The sequence below is a fragment of the Pteropus vampyrus genome, unplaced genomic scaffold (genome assembly GCF_000151845.1).
Source record: "Pteropus vampyrus isolate Shadow unplaced genomic scaffold, Pvam_2.0 Scaffold66, whole genome shotgun sequence".
Classification (NCBI taxonomy): Eukaryota; Metazoa; Chordata; class Mammalia; order Chiroptera; family Pteropodidae; genus Pteropus; species Pteropus vampyrus.
Window position 1 is genome coordinate 2,762,305 of NW_011888847.1, and position 22,488 is coordinate 2,784,792.

The following is a 22,488-nucleotide window of genomic DNA, read 5'->3' on the forward strand; positions in this document are numbered from 1 at the left end:
GGGACCAGCATCCAGCTCCGTCTAGATTTTCCTCTTATCTCACTGTCTGTGATATAGGGTGGGGGTGAAATTCTGAAGTCTCATGATTTGGGGTGACTGTATTCCGAAGGATTAGGTGGAACGCCCATATCCTAGGTAACTGGGTACCTGTAGCATAAATCTGCCATGCTTCTCCAGGAAGACCTCCTGCTGTTTTTAGACACTAGCTGAGATGCCAGTAGCTGCAGGGAGGAGAAGGGAGTCTGGCTGAAGCCCCAAGTCAAGGTCTGGTTTATTTTGTAAGTGATCTCAGTTGATAAGCCCCACTCTAGCTTATCTTCCCATCTCCTTACTGAAGGCAAGATTCATATTTCACTGTCTTAGCCATTCTTGACCCTCCTCCACACCTAGCTGGGCTCACACACCTGAAATACTCCACTATCATTCAGTTCTGTGCTCTAAGGAAACCCCTTTGAGGGTGGAGTAGGTCCCAGAAAAGAGTAGCCAGAATAACACAGAGGGTCAGCGGTTGTAGGCTCACGAGCCAGGCCTTCTTGCTTTGAAAAGACTAAGGTTAATATCGAATCTTAATGAACCTTTACAAACCTATTGTGTGTTTGTCAAATACCAGAATTCTAAAATGACAGTTGAGTGTGAAGTTTAGACCCAGTCCAATTCTGTTACCATCCACTACTCCAGCACTCACAATGGGAAGTACACCGGGCACCAATCACCCCAGATGCAAAAGTGGGTTTCCAAGAGCTTCTCTTGCTCCATGACAGATGTGCCCCTGGAGAATCAAGGTGCTGAACTTAAAGGATGCTATGGGCCGGGACCCCTGTCAGCTTGCAAATATCTCTTGGTGCCTGTACCTTTCAAAGAGCAAAATGCTGGCTTCAGGGATAGAGGACTGAGCCCCTGGGGGCGGTTTAATGTTCTTCTTGCTTTTACTTTAAGCACATTACACAGCCTCTAGCCATTGCCCTTCTGCTCCTGGCTTCTGGGCTACCCTTTAGCCTTTCCCGCACGGGGGGGAGGGGGGGGGCACAGTTCAAGTGGCCCACCTAAACAGGATCTTCTACAAGCCTTTTGCTGGGAAGTGGCTCCCGTGACTCACAGAGGCCTCCTTTTCATGCCAACTCTCTCCCTCTGCTCTCTGATCTGCAGTGGCAAACCACAAGACTCCCCTCCCAAAGTCAAGTCTGGATTTTACACTATTGACTCATAGTCTTTAAGTATTTATGGTAGAGTCTACTGTTGCCATCTAAACATTTCACGGTGGTGACATTAAGGTGACAGTAGGGGATTCCTATGTCAATCTTCCACTGTAAGGCTTCATAGGAAACACAAAGTACATGCTCAATAAATACCTCTCAAAAAGAGCTGATATGAATCCAACTTTTCCCTTTTCCATGCCGTTTCCCAGGTAGTCCTCTCTTCCTAACCCTTCCTGGCTTTCTCTGCCAAGATCCAGCTCCTCTGGAGAACTCTCCCGGACTGCGCTTGCTCTTCCCTTCTGTCATCGGGCACAGCTCAGTAGGTCCTAAGTGCCCAGGTAGGCTGTAAGTGTTACTTCAAGTGCCAGTGGGGCGGGGAGAAGATTTAATTCAATAAACACTAGTTTGATGAACCCATGAAGGCAAATCCCAACTCAATAGCTATTAAGTCATAAATGAAACCTTCATAGCATATAGAAATGCCCGGCTCAGGGCCCAAATCCCTCCCTTCACCATGAGGAGAACCAAAGTCATGTGCAGATAGGACCCTCAGCTCCAGGCTGCAGGAATGCTCTTGTAATCAGAATTCGCAGATAGAGAAATCTGTCAAAAATACTCCACCGAGGCTGCTGAGCTTAGAAGTACTTGGGAAGCTGCTGTACTAGCATGGCACCTCATCAATGGCAGCTACCATCTCAGGGCTGGGGCATTGAGAGCCACACCGCTATGGTCAGCAGAAAACGCTGCTGAGGATAAAGGCAGAAGAAGGACGGGTAGTGAGCCAGTTCACAGAATAATGGTGGTGGTGGGGTTAGATAGTGTGGGAAATTAGGGTGATATTCCAAGGGGCGAAAGGGCTGGGAATCCTGGCATCTGGGGTCTTGCAGCGCCTTCCTCCTCCTAGGACTCCCCTACCTCAGAATCAAGCCCCAGCAGGCTCTCTGGCAGAGTCTGAATTGTGTTTTTTGCCAGTCTTCATGTGCCTTTCTGTCCTATGATGGCTGGTTCCCTGACCACATGGTGTCATCCCTCATCTGAACTCCTGGCTCCTCCATCCCTTTGGAACGGGAATATCATCCAGTCCAGCCTCCCTTGGCTTAAACCCCCACTCTCTCCATCACTATCAGCATCACACCATCCCCTGCACTCACTGTATATCAAGGACTGGCCTAATCACTTCACACGTGAGGCTTTTTTATACCTCACAGCAATTTATACCTGTGGTAGATACTATTATCCCCATTCTACGCGTCAGCAGACTGAGGCTCAGAGAGATAACACGACTTTCCCAAGATCCTATAGTCTAAAATGGAGTCTGGTTGAATCTGATTCGATAGCCCAGCCTCCAAACCTCACACCACCTCCTACAATCTTTAACTTGTGATTCTTGGAGTCATGAGATAAAAAAAAAGAGGGGCTTTAACAGGCTGGGTAGCGGGTGGTGAATGAGGAGTGAGGAACTAAAATGTATTAAGAATCTACAGTAAGCGAAGCATCTTAGTTTTGTTATCTGATCCTGTTAATAATTCTTTGAGCAGCTGTTCTCATCCTCATTTTAGGAGGTTGGGGGGCTTGAAAAGGCCAGAAGTCCAGAGGCAAAGTGAATTTCAAGGTGCTAGCAATTTTATTCCAACCTAAGTCTCTCTGAGGTCAAAGCCAGTACCATGCGCACGGTACCACGCCACCACCTGTACCAACTACCAAAAACAGGTTCCTGGACTGCCCCCAGCCCTGCACCAGGCTCCTGGCTCTTGGACGGAACTTGTAGCCTCTTGGGGGCTAAGGGCTCTTACTGTGGTATGGACAATCTTGGGGGTGGGGGGCGGGCATGTCCTGACTGACGGGCTGCAGGAACCAGTAGGGCCCCGTTCCTGCTCTGCCAGGTGGAGGACGAGGCCAGCCTCTAATGGTCACCTGGGCTGTCTTCATGGTCCATGCCATCAGGTGGTCCCTGAGCAGGTAGGCTGACTTTAGGGGAAGGGGCTGCCTGCTTGGCTGGGCTCCTCCTCAGGCCATTAGATTGGTGAGGGTGTGAGGGTCTTAAGCCCACTTCCCAGTTTTCTCTCAGCACAGCCCGATCATGCAGGAGCATGCAGGAAAGGCCTCCCTCGGGCGTCCCGCCATGCAGTGTGGATGGCTGGATGAAAACAGATCATGAGGTTGAACGGGGCCTCCATGTCACCAGGCCTGAGGGCTCACCTACCTGGAGAGACTCCCCACTCTGGAGGCCTTACCTTAAAGAGGGACATTCACACTGAAGCAAACTTGAAAAGAGAGAACACGCATACAAAGAGAAGTTTACTTGGCCGGTATTTCCCCTCATTGCCTTTGGCTTTCGCTGAGGACAGCTAGGTTTCTGGGGAGGCATATCTCTCCCTCTTCCACTGGCTTCCCCACATTCTGGTTCCAAAGCCCTGGGAGTCATAATCTCAGAGATTCATGCTTTTTTTTTTTTTTGAGGAAAAAAGGAGTACACAGGAGGGGAGCTAGGAGTGAACAAAATACCTCCAAGATCTGCAAAGTCAGATGATGTCCTTCGACCACACCAAACACATCACTTCTGCCCTCCATGGTCCCCAAAGAAGGCAAGCCCACCAGTAACACGAAAGCTAAATGTGCTACTTTAATTGGCAACTAGATGATGCCACCATCTTGGACCCAAATCCCCAGTGGGATAGACCAATTAATTCTATGCTTGGAGATTTTTTCCAGCATCAAAGGTCTAGGCTCCAACCTTGCTAGTTTTTCTATTCCCTCCCTTCTACTGTTGCGGTGTCTGCCACCCAATCTGTGTGCCCTAGCTCTGAAGCCAGCCACCCCCAGAAAACTGATTTGAATATATGATGACATCAAGTCTTTGGTTTACTGTTGATGGCATATCATTTGTGCAAAATTAGTGGAGTATGTGGGTGGACAGAAGGAGGATAGAAGAGAAAGTGGAGGATGGAGAATATATAATATAGAACAAGTGAGAGGAAAATCTGCATGTGGAAGCAGGGGCCACTGAAAATGTCGTGGGGTGGGGGCTCGAGCAAAGGGGCATAAATAAACCTGAAGGCAGGAAACCCAGCGGACCAGTGACAGCTGGTGAGTCAGGGCAGGGGTTAGACAGGGACGCTCAGGCGCCAGGGAGCAGAAATCTCAGTTTAGCAAACATTTCAAGGAGGCAAAGGCCTAGAGGGGACAGCAGCCAGTGGAGGTATGTGATAAAAGCAGACCAGAGGCCAAATACCAGCTGTGAATCTGGACAATCTCCTCGGTGCTATCTTCAGAGGGTGAGGTCCTATGGAAGAGGAGGGGATCAGGTCTGGGAGCTGGTCTCCAGTCATATCCTCAGCCCCTTGGGGGTAATCTGGGGACCCCAGGCTCCAGCTGCGCCAGCCTGGGCAGAGTGTAGGCTCGTTGTGCCCACTGGCAGGCTATGCCAAGGAGGGGATCCAACCATGCCATGGGAGTCGGGATGGGCAGGAGCTCTGAAAAACATGCCCCTATGTCTTGGCTCTTCTTAAGTCTTAGACTAGATGGCTTGACCTCACCCAGCCTCAGCTCTAGCACCTACCACCAGACAAAACCAATCCCTTCCTGAATCAGACAGACAGACGCCCTGCCCCCCCACCCCAGAGTCCCCAGATTCAGTACAGCCAGCTGAAGAGTGGGGCAGTAGCTATTCTGCAGGTTTCTGGGGATTGGTAGCATTCTGAGGTGAGGTCAACAGCATGGGTAGGGAGCAAGTGGAGCTAGTCCAGGACACAGGAGACCCAGAATTCCCCCATAGGCCCCAGGCCCTTGACCAGATGCCCTGGGGAGCTTCAGTCTGACGAGATCAGGGGAGTCTGTGCACCTGGTTTCCTCACCTGCTAAAACATGTGCCCTGTGTTGTTTTGAGGCCACCGCCAAATAGCAAGGCTAGCGATGTTCGCTCAGACTTGTCCTCCCACTTCTCACAGTGTCTTTTCTTTGACTTTAAAGTCCGTCCCTAAGATCTAAGAACCTCATTCTGTAGTGGGCTGCTTACAACCCACTATCCTGGCCACTCCCTCCCAGTTTCAGCCTCTAAACCAGCTTTCCTTCCTTCCTCTGTCAAAATCTTTCCCAGTTCTCCCTAGAAGCAGCCGATGTATCCTCAAGTCATGTGACACTGAAAGGCTGTCTTGTGATGGAACTCCCTGCCCCATGAGTAGCAGACAACTTCTGTGGGGACATACCTCAGCTTCCCAGTGCCTCTCCAGTGACCTCTTATGGGTGGCTATCTATTTTGCCTGGGGGTAAGGCTGACCCTGTTTATGGAGCACAGAATCATGCTCACTGCTCATATCTGAGCCAGGCTGGTACCCACACTCTCAGGTTTAATCCTGAGTCAGTTGGGAGTGTGTGTGTGAAGGCTTATAAAAACCTTATATGAGTTTTCACGTTGGTCCTGCAAGGCTTTCGGAGATGAGAAGTATAGTATATTAATCACCGCAGTAGGCTTTAATTTAACGTAAGATTTGTTTCTGCTGTATACAAGCCCACAGATGACTTAGGGTGGTGCCGTTAACATTTTTCAGGAAAGAGTTTTCAACCTAGGGACAGATTTGGGACACCTTTCTAACCTGGTAACTAGACGTGGGCTATTCTTTCTTTTACAATTTTGCTATTTCTCTGGAGATAAATCCCTAGCCTCAAGAATATAAATGTGACCAGATATTTAAAAAACTTGAGTGAATCTTTACAGACCTGTAGCCAAGGGCTCTGTAAGGATCAACATTATTCAGCTCAAAATATGATCTGATACACCTCTTGCACAAGTTAATTCTCCCTATTTATCTTTCCTTCAGATATTCTAATTCTCTCCACCAGACTGAATTCAAACCAACCAAATAAACGCCCTCTTCCCTGACCACGATAGAGGATAACTCTGGAGTGAGAAGGAACATGTACAGAAGATGATTTCCAAGACGATGAGGAAGCCAGGCTTCGGGAAGGCTATGACACTTTGTAATAGGTGGGAGCTTTTGGACAGCCCCTTCCCTTTTTCATTGCCATCCTCTCAGGGGGTGGTAAGGCCTCCCAGCCGACTTGAGTCCCTCAGCAAAGGAAACATACAGAATTTTGCCCTCTGCTCCCGGTGGGGGAGATCCTCTCCAGAGGTCCAAGGAAGGAAAGCATGGGGCCCTTGCGCTCCAAGTGGAGATGGGGTCCTACCTGATCCCCAGGTGGTCCTGACTCCCCAGACCCAGGGGTGTACTGGTACTGCTCGTACCTGGGCCCCCCTCGCAGTGTTACTCTTCTCAGGTCTGCACTTTCATTTGGCTCAGAGCTCAGCCCAGAGGGTGGATGCCCCAGGGAAGAACCACTGGTACTTCCAGGGCTTTGGGGACCAGCGCTTCTCAGCCTGAAATCTCATAGGGCTCTCCTCCGCTGGACTGGTGCGAGGTTCTACCCCAGTGAGGGACTCTTCTCCATGAATCTGTACTATAACACTTCCTTGCACTTTTTATCATTAAAGATCTCCCTAATTGTTTGCTTCAGTGTGGTCTCTTAGCAAAGACCCCTGCCTCTGCCCTACCCCAGGCCCTCTCTTCCCTTCACACCGCTTGCTCATGGTCTGCTGGGGCCTGCCCTGTCCTCTTCACCCTCCAGCCCTGCCCCAGCCCTTCACAAGCTTAGCTTTAAGTCGTTTTGTTAACGTGGAGTCCAAATTCAAGTTTAAATCATTTTGTAGACCTGTGCTGGCCAATCATTCACTGAACTTGTACTGGGTTCCCATTTATTGGACCCGGATTCTTTACTTAGCTTTACTTCCCAATTTTCTTTGAGTTGATTAACTTAGATTAAACCTAAATCAACATGTCACCCTCAGATCTGAGGCTCTATTTTCTCCTTCTTCCCTATCTGGCCTCTGGTTTCCAACTTCCCCTCATTTTGCCAGGGGCGGTATTAATCTTGTTTTTAAAGACCGCTGGGAGAGGGGAGGCAGCCTTCTGGCAGGCTAGCATGTGCAGTGAGCCCTGTCCCAAACCCACAGCATGGGCTTGGCACAGTGGGCCTCAGAGCTATGTGGGAGATGGACAGGGGTGGAGGGTGATGTTATTCCCAAAACGAGGTGAACCTAAATCTAGCCCGTTCCAAGCTGTGTGCTAGCCGGTGAAAATCATAAAAACCAAGCAGACGAGGCATGGAGGCAGGACTAAGCATCCAGGGAAGATCAATCAGCCATGCTCTAGTCTGGGGGAGGTCTGGACCACGCCCTTCAGCTAAGAGGTTAACCCCCTCCTGGAATATTTCTGAGACTCACAGCCCTATCAGCAATCACCACTCATAAAACCTCCTAAAATATAATGGAATTCCTTTCTGATGATTCACAAAGCACAGGAAGGTCGTTTTCTGTACCTGGCAGTGAGGGAGGAAGGGTCATCTGACATCTGACAGAATGCAGGGTGACTGAGAGCTAACTGGATGATCTCAGGTTTTCTCTGCCCTACCACTCTGGGGCTCCTGCCCAGTAAATTCCTATATTACACACCCCCTTCACTCCCAGTAAGCTGGCCAGCTGGCTATCCAAATTTTCTGTCTGAATGATTGCCCTGTAGGGCTAAAAGCCAACAAAAATAGGTATTCCCTTTATACGCATGGGCACACACACATGCATGCACATACGTGCACACGATCATATTCTCACTAACTTTAAGGACAGTTAGAGTTAGTGCTGACCTTTCCCCTTTCAGCAGGTCACTGCTAGGACACGGTCTTTGCTCTCTGTGTTAAGAACAGATTTAACTGTTCTGTTCCTCTTTCCAACCTCTGAGCTTCAAACACCCTTAATTGCGCTCCCTCTAAACGGCATCATCTCAACAGGCCTAAGAACCTGGAAATATATGCTGAGGCCGGAGCGAAGTAAGAAGAAACAGTGGGCAGAGAAGGGAGAGAAGGTCTTTGCATAGTCTAAGGAATGGGCTTCTGAAGGATTCACCCCCGGGGGTTCCCGTGGGGACAGTCCTTCTCAAATGTCAGCCATTGAGTAGCAACTTCGTGCTCTGTGTTAGTTCTACATAATGACTATGCCTATTATTTAGTTAATATTTTTCTTTAAATTGACTTATTTAAAAAAACAAACCTGTTTATTTATAAAGAAACCTTATATCTCTACCATACATGGAAAACTAGTATCATGTGTGATTTTTGATCAAAATAAAAAAGTAAATCTATTAAAATGAAAACTGTTTTGTGTCTATATAAATCATCATCTTGGTTATGGCTGTAAATTGTATATTTTCTACAGTGAGCTCTTAGGGCCGAAGGGACTCTTTTAGGGGGTGTCTTGACTATCTCCTGCCCTTATCATTTTGGCTGTAAGATGTGCCCTAAATTATCTTTCTGTGTGTGGTACCCATGCCCGGCCCACGGGACAGGATGAGCCCTGGGCCCTACTTACAATTCGAGGTTTGAAGGGCGGCTTGATCTTCTTCTGCTCCAGGAGCACCCAGTCAATCTCCTTGAAGAACGGGTGCTGCTTGATGGCGTCCTCGCCATTCTGTGCCGCCACACAGCCCAGGCGCTTGTGGGGGTTCTTAGTCATGAACTGCGGGGATGAGGACATAGAATTAGTGACAGAGGCCCAGCAGGCGCAGGCTTTGAGGGAAAGATGGAAGCCGGCCAAGGCAACACTTTGCCCTCCAGGGTACCCTTTAACTCTTCTATAGAACTTACTCTGTGCCAGCCACCGTTCTAAACGTGGTACGTTAACTCATTTCATTTAAATGCAACCCTCTGAGGGTTATTATGCTGTTATTATCCTTATTTTATAAGTGAGGTAGTTGAGGCACAGGGAGGCTAATTAACTTGGCCAAGGTCAAACAACCAGCAAGGTACCAAGCGGGGACTTGGGACTCAGGCTCTTAGCGACTTTCTGATTCCCCTTACTTCTCACATCTTCTCCTCGGGAAGAAGATAAACTCGCTTACGCTGAGAGGTCAACAGTCCTTCTTGAGGTAAGGAAAGAGGAACAGATATTCATGTGAAGGTAAATTATCAAAGGCACTTCCTGGCCTTTTTCTTTTCCTGGATCTGGGCCCTCCCATTTTTTAAAGATGGGAATTGGCAAAATACCCACGTAGCTGAAAAGATTAAAAAACAAAAATGAAAACAAGAAAAAGAAATGCTTAATGCTTCCCAATGCTTGTCTGTGAAAACCCACATTGATGGATTGTACTTGTGTGTGCGTGTGAGACAATGGTGAGAACGGGAGGCAGCAGGACTGCCGCTGACCATGACCACGCACAGGCTGCGCACTGCTTAGCTCTATGATGCAAATGGCCTCTAGAACTCAGCACTGCCTTCGCATGGGCAGCAGCTCTCAGAGACACAGCTCAGTGGCCAGAATCATGGAAAACCTGGCCTGGCCCCGAATCCAGCGACAATGTGAGGAAGTGAAGTGTTCCAAGGCGGAGGGAGTATCAGGGCTACGAATAAGCACACAGGTTTTCACGCCTCAGGAAGCTGCCCCTGAGCCAGAGGCTCTGCCTTCTCTCAGAGACGTCGCCCTCACCGACCAGCTGACACATACATGATCTCTAACTTCTGAATCTCTGTAGGTCAAAGTTTCTTAACCTCTGTGCTAATGACATTTTTGGACCGGATATTTCTTTGTTGCAGGGGCCATCCTGTGCATTGTGGGACATTCAGCAGCATCCCTGGCCTCCACCCACTAGTGCCAGTAGTACCTCCTGATCCAAGTTATGACAATTAAAAATATCTCCAGACATCGACATATGTCTCCTGGGGTGGATGGAGTGTGTGTGTGTGGGAAAAATGCTTCTAGTTGAGAACCACTACTCTGGGTCATCCAGAAAGGGCCTAGGTGGGGTGCAGGCAGGGAGGCCCACAGGAAGGTGTGTCAGGCAGGTGTCCGGTGCCTTGGGCAAGTGGCCAGCTGTGCTGGGCTGATGTTCTGGCTGCCTTGGGTGCTACAGGTTTTTCCTTAGCACTTGGCATAGCACCTGACACATACTAGATGCTCAATAAATATGTTTTGAATAAATGAATGAATAAATAAACATACTGTATTTGCACTCTTATCTACATTTTTTTTAGGCAAGGTAACCTTTGGTTGACCTCACAGATTGCAAGGACCTTGTCAGTTTACAATCCCTTTTTAAAATTTAAAAAATATTTTTATGCCTACAGCACCTGGTCTTCCTAGGTGGTCTCCCATCCAAGTATTAACCAGACCCGACTCTGCTTAGCTTCTGAGATCAGTCGAGATCGGGCTTGTTCAGGGTAGCATGGCCATAGACTCTTATCCCTATTTTGACCATGTATGGATGTATTTATTTATTGCCCACCTTCTCCAGCTGGATCGTAAGCTCCACAGGAAGGGACAATGGCTGCTATATTTACCAATATTTAGTATCTAGCATAATGCCCAGCATATCAGAAGCACTCAATAAATAGTAGTTCAATATTCACCAAATTAATGAAAGAGAAAGAGTGAGGGAGAGAAATGGAAGCAGATGAGGAAGAGAGGGAAAGCATGAAGTGAGGGATAAAGGGAAAGAGGTAGGAAAACAACAACTATAGCAAAAAGTAACATGTTCTTGTGTGTCATTTTCCAAAATATGGTATGTGTCCCCTAAGACACCTACACAATGATTTCATGTCTTTTTAACATTTTCATATGATGATTTTTGTTAATTAGTTATGGCAAGTGATACTGTTTTTCTACTTATGATTTAAAATTTCTTTGTAAAATTCATATAATTAGGTAAATATTGAGAGCTGATTGAAAGAACAACAAAAGGAAATCATGGTGGAGAGGGTACTTGGATGTGGCGAATTTTGTGACTGTGGTATGCCAACTACTGGGGCATTCTGATGAGTGAAAAAAGCCAGCACTGGAAGTCAAGGTTCCTACACTGTCACTCCAGTCCTGCCTCAGCCCAGCAGGGTGACCCTTCCCAGGTAAGCTGATCTGCTTAGCTTCCCTGAACCTTAGCTTCCACAGCCCTTTCCCAGGGAGATAGGCAACTTAACTCACTGGGTGCAGAACAGTGTCTTATGTTGTAGAAATGGCTGCACTGAGCAAGCAGTAAAAATGTTCACATACGAGGGATTATCTGTAGGGGCAGGGACAGTCTCTCTACCACTTGTCTGAATTCAGCATGGCTGCACAGATCTTGAGTGGACGCTTCTTTTCTAAACAGCTCTTCGGCCAGAGCGATGCCATCATGGACAAAGGCGCACGGTGCCCTCTCCTCTCTCTTCCCCATCACAGGCCCCAGAGGAAGAGAGGCCGCAGTGGCAGGTGTGCAAGGAGGGCCCAGTCTCGGAGCCTAAGCAGCAGGCGTGAACCCAGCGCAGTGTGGGTTTGTTTTGCTCCCTCTGAAACACTCACTGGTGGACACGGCCCCCCTCAGGAAACATAAACCCGCTGTCCTTTTCCCACAAGAAGAGCAATTCATCCCAGGCCCTGTTTCCTCGGCAGCAGCCTTCCGAACTGGGCCCAAACTCCTGAACTCCTGGTGGTAACTGCCCTCAACTCCTTCCATTTAGTGGTAAGGCCAGGTAGGATAGAGAAAAGCAGACAGAGAGAGAGGGAGAATGGGGGTGCGGGTAGGGAGGGAGGAGTGAGAGGGACAGAGTGAGGAGAGAGAGAGAGATGGTGGGAAGGCCAGAGGAGCAGAAATGTGGGTGCAAGGTGACAACTCACAGCTTTCAGGATGCTGACGGCCTCCTTACTGAGCCAGACCGGGTAGAGCACGTCATCATGGAGGATGGACTCAAACAGGTCATCCTCGTTGTCGGCCTCGAAGGGGGGCTGCCCAGCCATCATCTCGTACATCAGAACCCCCAGGGCCCACCAGTCCACCGAGGGGCCATACTCCAACTCCTGCAGGATCTGTTCGGGAACCAGGCAACGTCAGAGCGCGCCAAAAACTCCCAGCAGTGGCCATGCCTGTGCCTCAAATACCCATGGGAAGAACTGCACCTTCGGTTCTAGTTTGCTCTTTCACAGAGTGGAGCCCTGCGTTGCATTGAGTTAGGTTTTCAATCAGCAAATTCAGATTGGGAGGCACAATGTTGGAAGCCAGCTATCAACTCTCCAACGTCAGTACCCACAGTCTGTCCTCCAGTGGGTACAATTCACTGTTTTCTTTGTTTGAGCACCAGATAAAGTTCCTGACTTGTATTTATAGCCAAGTTAAAAAAAAACTGCATATTTTTGACAATAAAACTAGGGTCAGAGGAGCAAGATGCAGACTACGAAGGACACAAGCAGGCTGTAAGTGATGGTGTGCAGCAAATTCAGGTCGCCCATCTCACACACAGTCCAGGACACCGCTTACTGAGTGGAAAGTTGAGTAGAATCTCAGTCTTTAAATGGTAACAATGTTGAATTTACCTGAGTCCTGTGCTCTTGGAAAAGAAACTATAGTTAATAAGTCTCCCCACCCTTTTGTGTTCTAATCACAAAGGACACTATGCTCTTGCATATTCTAAGGAAAGACTCACTTCCTACGTTCCTCAAGGCTCCCACAACCCTTACTGATGGATCCCCTGTTTACCTGTCTCTGTAAAGCCCCAGGTCCCCTTCCTTTTATTCAAGGCATCCAACATGGCAAAGACCATTGCCTAATCATTGCAGCTTTCAGGACACCTAAGGCGGATAACTACTCAGGCAACTTGTCCCAAAACAAGGCTCCAGCTCAGTTCTCAGATTTCAAGATAGACAGAAGAGGAAGCTGAACCCCCAAATATGTGCTTTCTGTAGTCTACTCAAAATACCCTTCTAGAGATTAGATTGCTTGGGATTAAATAAAAAGACTTGAGCAGAAGGATTTTGAAAACAGTAAAAATACAATTTAGGACTAATCTTTCAAATTTAGAAAGAAAAAGAATATGAGCAAATACGGCCAACTGTAAATTCTTTGGGGCTGGTGATCTGTTTGGTGAGCATCTCTGGTCTCTTAGACCAGTGATTAGCACATGGTGTCTATTAGAGGTCAGAGCTATAGGCTCCACTGTCCTGAGGAGCCAGCAATGTCGCTCTGTTCTAAAGCCAAAGCCAGCACCTTCCTCAAACTTGAAAGATCTAGCGCCCCAACCTGTCTCACCACAGGACAACCAACTTCTGTCCTTCAAGGTCATGATTATCACTCATTTCCTCCAGAAAGCTTCCTTGAATCTCCCTTGTCTTTCTCCTATCCTCTGACATCCTAAGTCCCTTACTTGTTCCTAAGATCTGTAGGCAAGTTCCACATACTACCATGATTGCAGTTATTTCTTCATGGTCAACTGTCTTCCTGGGGCATGTCTAAACAACCAGGTGGTAAGGGCAGTAGCATTCTTCTGAGCCTTCACTGTGACCAGCCCAGTTCCAACACTCAGGAGACAGGCTGCCACATGTGCCCACTGTCTGTGACCTACTAGGCATGCTCTTTTCTCTCCTTGGCTCAGAGGACTCTGAGTGCTAAGGCGGCCAGCCTCTGGGAGGTGGCACAGCTGAAGATGCCTCTGCAAGTTGATGGGGAGATGGCCTGCTTATATTCTGACAGGATGGCACTGGGGGAACCACAGAGCGGCCCTGCCTACCCTTCCTGGGCCCCTTCCAGAACCTTCCCATTCTGGGTAGCATCTTTTGTAAAATTCCTTTTAGGCTTGCCCCTAATTATCTGCTTTCTAATCATCTTGTCTGTTATGGAGCTGCTGAGAAGGGCAAGGTTTCACATGTCATGGGAGGGCATCCAGCATGGCAGCCAACCCCTTGAGTGGGTTAGAGCTGGGGTAGAAGAAAAGGGCAGGCATTGGGTCTGATGATGCCAGGCACCCAGGGCTGGCTACAATTCCTGGGGAGCAGGGGCTGGATGTGGAGAAAGGAGAGGGGGTACGATGGGTGTTAGCCAAGGGCACATGGTGGGAAGAGAAGCTCTGGGGCAGAGCTAGTGCCTCAGAAGGTGTTTCTGGTTTCAAGGTTAGCCAGGCACCTCTCAACTCCTCCTGTTTGAATAGAGGCTTATGCATTCTGAAACATTTCCACGCTCTAATCTCATTAGATTCTCAGAACAGCTTGATGAGGTGGGTAGGGCAGGAATTGTTATTCCCATTTGAAAGATGAGGCACCTGAAGGTCAAAAACATTTTGTGACTTGATCAAGGTCACATAGGGGCATTAGTGGTCAAGTCTGGCCTAGAATCTCAACTCTCAGGTCTGTGCTTTTCCTGCCCCACTGCTCAAGCCAGCAATAATGGAGACCCCATTTATTTACCCAGTGCCTACTATGCACCAGGCACTGTGTTAATGCTTTAGAGGCACACTTTCACCCACTCTTTCTGTAGCCCTTGATGAAGGTAGCAATATGTTTATCAGCTATAATTTGCCTACAGTAAGGCCAGGGATTGTCTGTCATTTCACGTGTAGTGGTGATTCTGCATCGTGGGCATGAGTGCAGAATGGAAAGGAAGAGGATCCGAGTCTTATAAACAGAGATCAGAGTTGTTCATTGTGAGTCTCGCCAATGAACCGTCTTTCATGAAAGTTGTGTGGGTGTTTTGTTCACCATATAGTGAATATTTGTCTTGGGCTGGGTCCTTAACTACTACACCAGGCTTTCAACCCGTTGACTCTAGTATCAACTCGGAGAGACTGACACCAAGCATTCTGACGAAAAAGGATAAATGAGAAAGATGCTGAAAAAGCAACTGAGAGCCCTGGCTTTTGCCGATTTCTCCTTGAAGGTTAAATTCCTAGTGTTCCTGATAAGGGAACACAGTAGTAGAGACAGACTGAAATCTCTACACTTCAGAGCTCTTAGAAGATAAAGGTTCTAACGCAAATTGACCTACTACTGTCCTCACACTTCACTAACCCTTCTCAGGCCTCCCTGTGTCTCATCTGTTCTGTGAAAAGTCTCAACCGTCCTTCCCTCTCGCTCTGCCCTCTGATCCACACTGCTGATGCCCATCTTCTTCCTGGGACAGGTCTGATTATAACCTTTCTACAATGGGAAGCCCTTAGTGGGTCCACGGATCTAAGAATAAAGGTCATTTTCCTTGGTCCTAATCTCTTTCATTACTAAGAACACCAGGAAATCCTCTGTTCTAGCTACACTATTTTCCTTTCTTAAAAAAGGCCAGAAATGTTCTCACCCCTCTGTTTTTGCTCATGTTGGAGTATCCCAAATTCTCATTCATTTATTCATTCGACAAACCATTACTAAGAGCCCAATTTGTGTCCTAGATCCAGGAAGTACCCAGAATAGAAACATAGCCCCTGCCCTAAGGGACAGAGCCCAGGGATACTGAACCTCCTCTCCCACCCCACCCCCACTCAATCCTCCCTATTGTTTTCAGGAATGTTCCCCACCCCCACCACCAAAGGAAATCCTGCTAATTCTTTAGGACTCAAATCATCCACCAGGTGCTCCAAGAAGCCTTCCCTGATTCCTGAGGATACCATCTTGTGTTTCATACCTATTTGTTCTACTTAATTAGTTGTTTACTTAGCTGTCACTCGCTCTAGACCAAATGTCCTTTTAAGAGAGCACCAGTGTCTTAGTCAATTCTTCATCCTTACATTGCTTTGTGTCCAGCAGGTGCTCAAACAATGCCCACTGAAAGGAAATTAAATCTAAATGTGCTAACACATACCAATCTACCATGGGCAATGCTTAGTGGGGATTGGTGCTTCCTTCGCATCTTACATGTGTCAGAACCCTCAAGACCATTTTTATTAAGAATCTAAGATAGGTTATGTCTTAAATCTGAATCATATCACACGATCTCTTAGTTGGACAAGATTGACCTAGAGAAACTCAAGGCAAACAAACTCTTTATAGTGAACAAAACATCCAAACTTTCACAAAACGCAACCTACTGGTGAGGCTCAAATGAACATCTCTGATCTCCATTTATGAGTCAGTTAGTCTCCTCTTCCTCCTTGATCCACGTACTTCCTATGTAGAATCACCACTGCACTAGAAATGGTAAATAATTCCTGGTTTAACTTGAGGCAGATTCTATCTGATTAAGTAAATCGTTGCCTTATCAATAGTGCTCCTTTATCCTGTTTCTTAAGAACTGAAAACAACAATACATGTCAACAAATTTCTCTTGAGCCGAGTTTCATTGGTAGCTCTGGGCCGGATAATGCTTAGGAGGACCCGTCCAGATTGGAGGATGGCCTGTTACTCTCGGCTCACTCATATCTCCCCCGTCACAACCACTTCCTTGTGGAGAAATCAGCAGCCTTTTTCTCCCTCTTCCCTGGAACCCACCCTGGTTTTCTCGAGGCTTCCCGCAGCACTAGATGACTCTAGTCCATGGGAGTGAAGCCCTGGATCAGCTTTAGCAGCAAGAGGAGGTGGCCCTTTGCACATGGTCTTACCTCAGGAGCGATGTAGTCAGGAGTCCCACAGAATGTGGTGGTCGTCACACCGTTCAGAATCCCTTCCTTGCACATTCCAAAGTCGGCCAGCTTGCAGTGACCTTCTGCATCCAGAAGGATATTGTCCAGTTTCAAATCCCTGCAAGATGGGCAGAATCACATGGTTAATGCTTTACTTGATTGCCTTCTTGAGTTAGAGAGAGATGCATATCCTAGGGAAATTTGCTACAGAAAGAAATGTCTTGAGGAGGCTTGCGACCAAACTTAGTTCAGGTCTCGCACACGATGGCCAACCCCCAAAGGAGACTACATTCTCCCCAACATGAGAGAGGAGCTTCTGCAACCCCAGGAATATCTCAGGGCTGCTGTAGTTTAATATATTAAGTCAGTAGCTATTTTTTGAAGCTATGTGCTGAAATTCATATTATTATAAGAGAAAGAAGCAAGTCATCCCCCTTCCTTCATAAGTTAATCATGCAGATCAGCTAGAGGAATAACACATATTAACATCAATGAGTCAGATAAAATCACATAAGAATCAGTTGCTACTTTATAGGGCACCAACTCTGTGAGCTGTGGCACTTCGGAGGGAAACCACTGACAGCTGGTGCAGGCAGGAGGGCTTCCGGGAAACAGTGACTCTCAAGAGAAGCCTGTATAGATGGTAAGGTTTGAAAAGACCATGAAGAGAAAAGGTGGGAGGGAGAGGAAGTCCAACACAGTAGATGCAAAAGGTAGTGAAGAGACCAGAGACCTGGGTCTCAGTAAATGGTGTGGTAAGACTGGCATGCTGAAATGAACCACAAAGAGTGCCAGGAAGAGGGGTTTGACGTTCATGTTGAGGACAATGGGAGCCCTACCTGCATGCTACCATGTATTTGCAAGATCAGTCTTCTCGGGGCAAGCAGGACGAGTGAGGGAAGGGCCTGGGGCAGGAAGGAAGACACACTGATTGCAAAAACCAGGACCCCCAGAGCACAGTAGTTCTGTGCAGTGAGTGAGGGCCGTGGAGGCAGCCAGTCTCAACCAGTGCAGTTCCCTTGTGGCCTGTGTTACAGTTTGGGTTCTGTGTAAGATCGTGCATAAAATCTGGGGTTCTGGGTAGGAATTCCCTACTAACGAAGTCTGAAAACCCTGGATCTGTCCCATAGAAGAACACAGACTTTTGAATGGGGGTCTCCCCCGCACCCCAAGGCCTTTGAGCTACTCTGGTGGGGGGAGGTGGGTGGCGGTCTTGCAAAGAAGGCCCATTTCCCTGAACAAGAGGGGCCCTTTTCACAAGCCTGCTGGCGTCTGGACTTGAACTCCACCATCAGGATTCAGGCCTGAGTACAAAGGTGGGGCAGGAAGCACTTGGGGGCCTGCCTGCCTTGCACCCGTGGCCGTTTCTATTTACAGCTGGGACTTCTTGAGGAAAGAGCACATAAAATGTGCTGCACTAAGCAAATGCTCATGAACTACAGAAAGAAGAGTGAGCCCAACCAGCGAGCGACTGGGACCAGGGGTCCCTGACTCCCAACCCTGGCCACTGCGTGTGGTCAAGGCTAAACTTTGGCTGGGGGTGGGAGAACAGTGAGATGAATACCAGCTTGACTCTGGCATGGAGGCCTGGGTTTTAATCACTATCATGGCTTGGTCTTGGTAAAATCACCTTGATGGTCTGTTACCTCATCTATCAAGATGGGCCAGATATATTCCTGCTCCTAGGCTTGCTTTTTTTTTTTAATGTGTGAAAAGTATTAAGTTTTTAGTACTATTACACTCACTTCCTTCATAAGGAAACTGAGTGAACCAGGTATTCTGTCTGCCCATCTGCAATGCTGGAGTCCTTGAAAGGTGGACCTATAGCCCACTGAGTTATGGCCCCTTCACACTCTCTAATCTAGAGTTATCTTTCCAAGATCTAGGAGCACATATAATGATCACCGTGGCAACACTCATCAAAATAATAACAATAACATGTGGAAAGCACCTCGAGGTTTACAAACCACATTCATGTTCTGAACAATACTTAAAGTTAGGAAGAGCGCACTCAGCTATTACTGCGGCAGAAAGAAGTGAACAGAAGTGGGAAGAAGGTAAGCAATTTCTGTAACGTGACAGGGCATTGGTGGAACTGGGACCTGAACCTGGTCCCCTGCTTCGGAAGCTGTACTCCGCTGCCTTCCTGCTTTCATGTGGGTGGACTTCTCTGAAATGCTGGCCCCTAACTCCAGATTTATAAAGGATCCCATCTGCTACTGCTCAGAGCGCTCTCTTTTAAAGCCTCTGTTATGTCACAGAAAGGACTCGTTCTAATTTGTATGAATGGAAAGATCCAGAAGATTCCACACCAGCCTGACCTTGCCCTTGTTCTGAAAACTGCCACTCAGCATTTCCGGCACATCAGGCTCAGCCTTTCCCTTCTGCTCAGAGCTCCTACTCAGAGCAAGTGAAGGTGGAATGTCTTATTTTCCTCCAACTCCTGCTCTTCTTTCCCTGCCCTGGCCCTGAGCCTGACCTAGATGCGCGCCGTCCCTTTGCTTCCTGCTCCCACTTCTCCCTGGGGTATGAAGCTGCTCTCTCTTACTGAAGGCCCAGGATGGCCACCATGGTGGAGCATGTTCTGCAGTCAGCTGCCCCTTTGTGTGGCAAAGGGAGGCCTCACGCTAAAACCATTCTTCCATTTGTGACCTGTGGATGGACCTTGAGATAATCATGCTAAGTGAAATCAGCCAGACGAAAAAAGTTGAAAACCACATTATATTACTTGTATGTGGAAAATAAACCTAAAAGCAACAAACAGATATAACAAACAAACAGAGAATCATGGACATGGACAGTAGACTAGTGGTTACCAGAGAGTAGGGGGAAGTGGGGAGGGGGGAGGTAGATGGGGTAATAGGGGTCAAATATGTGGTGACAGAAAGAAATCTAACTATGGGAGGTGAACAAACAATGCAAAATAAATATGACTTACTGTTGAATTGTACACTTGAAACTTAATGGATTTCGTTAACAAATGTCACCATAATAAAAAACAAAACAAAAACAAAAAAAACCCCATTTCTTCCCACCATCCTGTGACTGATGCCTGAAATCCTGCCACTAGTCACTTCCTGAGACCCCACCCCTGCTGTCTGTATTTCTCTAAAACTCTAACTCCCCACACAAAACCAAGTCCCATGGAAGAGACAGTGACTTATGTTCCTTTCCTTTGTGACAGGAAGATTAGTGAAGCTTGATAGACCCCTGGGGGGCCAGAAAGGCCATTCTAGAACTTTATTCCTCTGGGGATCTTCAGTTTCATTAGAAAGAAAAGTACCGATATCTGGTCCTGGGCTCTCAGTCAGTTCCTGAGTGGGGTTTCCATGGGTGGGAGAGCTCAGAGAAGCCCAGGGCCATGTTTGCTCAGGCAGAGAAAAAGAGAGCATGCCCTTCCCTACAAGGTGGTGGGAGATGAGGGCTGCGGAGAGTAGGCCGTGTCCCTGGATTCTGCTTGCTGTGCAGCAGCTGAACGACTGGGATCGCCTCAGTTTCCCCTCTCTTCTCCATTCTAGCACTGCTGTCCCAGGACCCATGGCTGCTTCCTATTCCTGCCCCACGATTCTTCCACCTGTTGGCTTTAAGTGCTGCCTCTTCACCAGGGGCCTCTCAGCCTCCCTGAGAAGGGGGATCATGAACAATTGTTTCCCAGCCTGGCCTGCTCTGAGGCCCAGCTTGCAAGGCTGGGTGAGTGGGCATGTCTCCTTCTTGAGTTCCCATGGTGCTTGGGTCACAGCCGAGCATATAGTAGCTACTCATCGAACTTGTTGACTGACAGCTTTGTAAAGAACGACTTCTGCTTAGATATTAATCCCTGTTTACTCAGTCCTCAAATATAAAGCCAGGGTACTTTTGAAGACTGGGGACATTTTTAAGGAGTTGTGTCATGTTTTTAATAGTGAGGAAAAAATGCAGCAATATCTTTTTCCTAACATATGAGTCAACGTGACTAACCTTTGCTTTTTAAGTTTATCTATTAATAGTTTCACTTGTTTTTTTCAATTGGTAATACATTCATGTTTTCATAAAATCCAAAGTATAAAAAGGCATACAGTAAATACTCTCTCTCCTGCATCTATTCCTCAGGCACTCCTTTCTCTCCCTGCAGGCAACTGCTTTTTATTCATTCTCTGTGCACCCTCTTGATTACACTTTACATATAAATAACAAAATGTTAATACATACAGGTGTATCCCAGAGATACTGTGGGTTCAGTTCCAGATCACCACAATAAAGTGAATACGGCAACAGAGCAAGTCACGTGAAGTTTTTGGTTTTCCAGAATGTACGAAAGTCCTGTTTACTCTACACTGTAGTCTATTAAGTGTGCAATAGCGTTATGTCTAAAAAAAAATGTACATCTCTTCATTAAAAATACTTTATTGCTAAAAAATGCTAGCCATCATCTGAACCTTCAGTGAGTCGTAATCTTCTTGCTGGTGGAGGGTATTGCTCCAGTAACATCGAAGAGCGCTGATCAGTGATCACCATAGCAAACATATGAATAATGGAAACGTTTGGAATATTATGAGGATTACCGAAATGTGACACAGGGACAGGAAGTGAGCAAATGCTGTTGGAAAGATTGTGCTAGTAGACTTGCTCAATGAAAGGTTGCTACAAACCTTCAATTCGTAAAAAACACAATATCTGCCAAGTGTAATAAAGTGAAGCACAATAAAATGAGGTATGTTGGTACAGTATTCATTTACCCTCTTCTAACTAAATGGAGCTTATTATACGCACTTGTTCTTACCTTTCCTTTTCCACTTAATATATAATGGAGATCATTCTGTTTTGGCACATAAAGAGCCTCCGAATTCTTTTTTATGGCGGCATAGCACTCCACCACATTTATTGGAGGACATTTAGGATGCTTTCAATACGGCACTGTTACAAACAGGGCTGCAGTGAGTAAGCTTGTACATATGATGGCTTGTACATATGATGTCTTGTACATATATAAAGGTGATGTACACATTTCCTAGAAAAGAAATTTCTGAATCTGATAACACAAAAATGTGGATTTCAATGGATGTTGCCAAATGCCCTCTTTCGAGGTTGAACAATTTACACTTCTATCAGCAGTATATGATGGCGTCTGCTTGCCAACATGGTATGTTTTCAAGTTTCTGGTAGTTTGATAGGTGAAAATAGTATCTTACTTAGTATACGCTTAAATCTCTCTATAAGTTCAAGTATTTTTCATATATTTAAAAATGATCTGCATTTTTTTCTGTGAACTGTCTGTCGCTCATTTTCCTTTTGTGATATTTGTTTTTTATTGATTTTTTAATAGCTTTCTATATTAGGGGAAAAACTACGTGTGGGCTAAGAATGATAAATACTTGTTCTAGTTTACTGTTGACTTTTGCCATTGCTTGCAGTGGTTTTACCATGCTGATATTTATTTATTTATTTTTGTAACTGAGTTGATGTCTTATTTTTATGGTCTTTGGATTTTATGTTTTAATTAGAAAGGGTTTACCCCTTTCAAAGTTAATAAAAGTATTTTCCCAAGGTTTCTCTTAGTACTTCGATGCTTTCATTTTATAAACTTGTCTTTCATGTATTTGGAATTTGTCCAAATAAAAGGTGTAACGTATAGATCCAACTTTGTTTCCAGATATCTAGTGAGTTGTCTCAATTACATACGTTGAATAGTTTATATCTTTTCTTCATTGACTAAAATACCACCTTTATCAAATATTAGTGCTAGATCCCCACATGTATTTGGATTTATTTCTATAATCTTCATTCTATAACATTAATCTATACCACACTTTTTAAATGATTATAATTTTATAATATGTTTTAAAATCTAGTAGGGCTGGTCTCCTTATATTCTTCTTTTTCAAAATTTCCTGGCTACTCTTATTTATTTTTCCATATGAACTTTAGAATCATC

The 22,488-nt window shown here is 46.5% G+C and overlaps 1 protein-coding gene and 1 pseudogene across 1 annotated transcript in view; both read right to left on the reverse strand.

Annotated features, from left to right (window-relative positions):
• PRKCE (protein kinase C epsilon) overlaps window positions 1–22,488 on the reverse strand; it is a 483,732-nt gene that overhangs the window by 20,961 nt on the left and 440,283 nt on the right. The window contains exons 12-14 of the mRNA XM_023531274.1: window positions 16,557–16,695; window positions 11,884–12,072; window positions 8,611–8,757 (exon numbers count right to left, since the gene is read on the reverse strand). Of these exons, the coding sequence (XP_023387042.1) occupies window positions 8,611–8,757; window positions 11,884–12,072; window positions 16,557–16,695 (475 nt within the window). The remainder of the gene's footprint in view (window positions 1–8,610; window positions 8,758–11,883; window positions 12,073–16,556; window positions 16,696–22,488) is intronic.
• On the reverse strand, window positions 10,353–10,471 carry LOC111740619 (annotated as a pseudogene).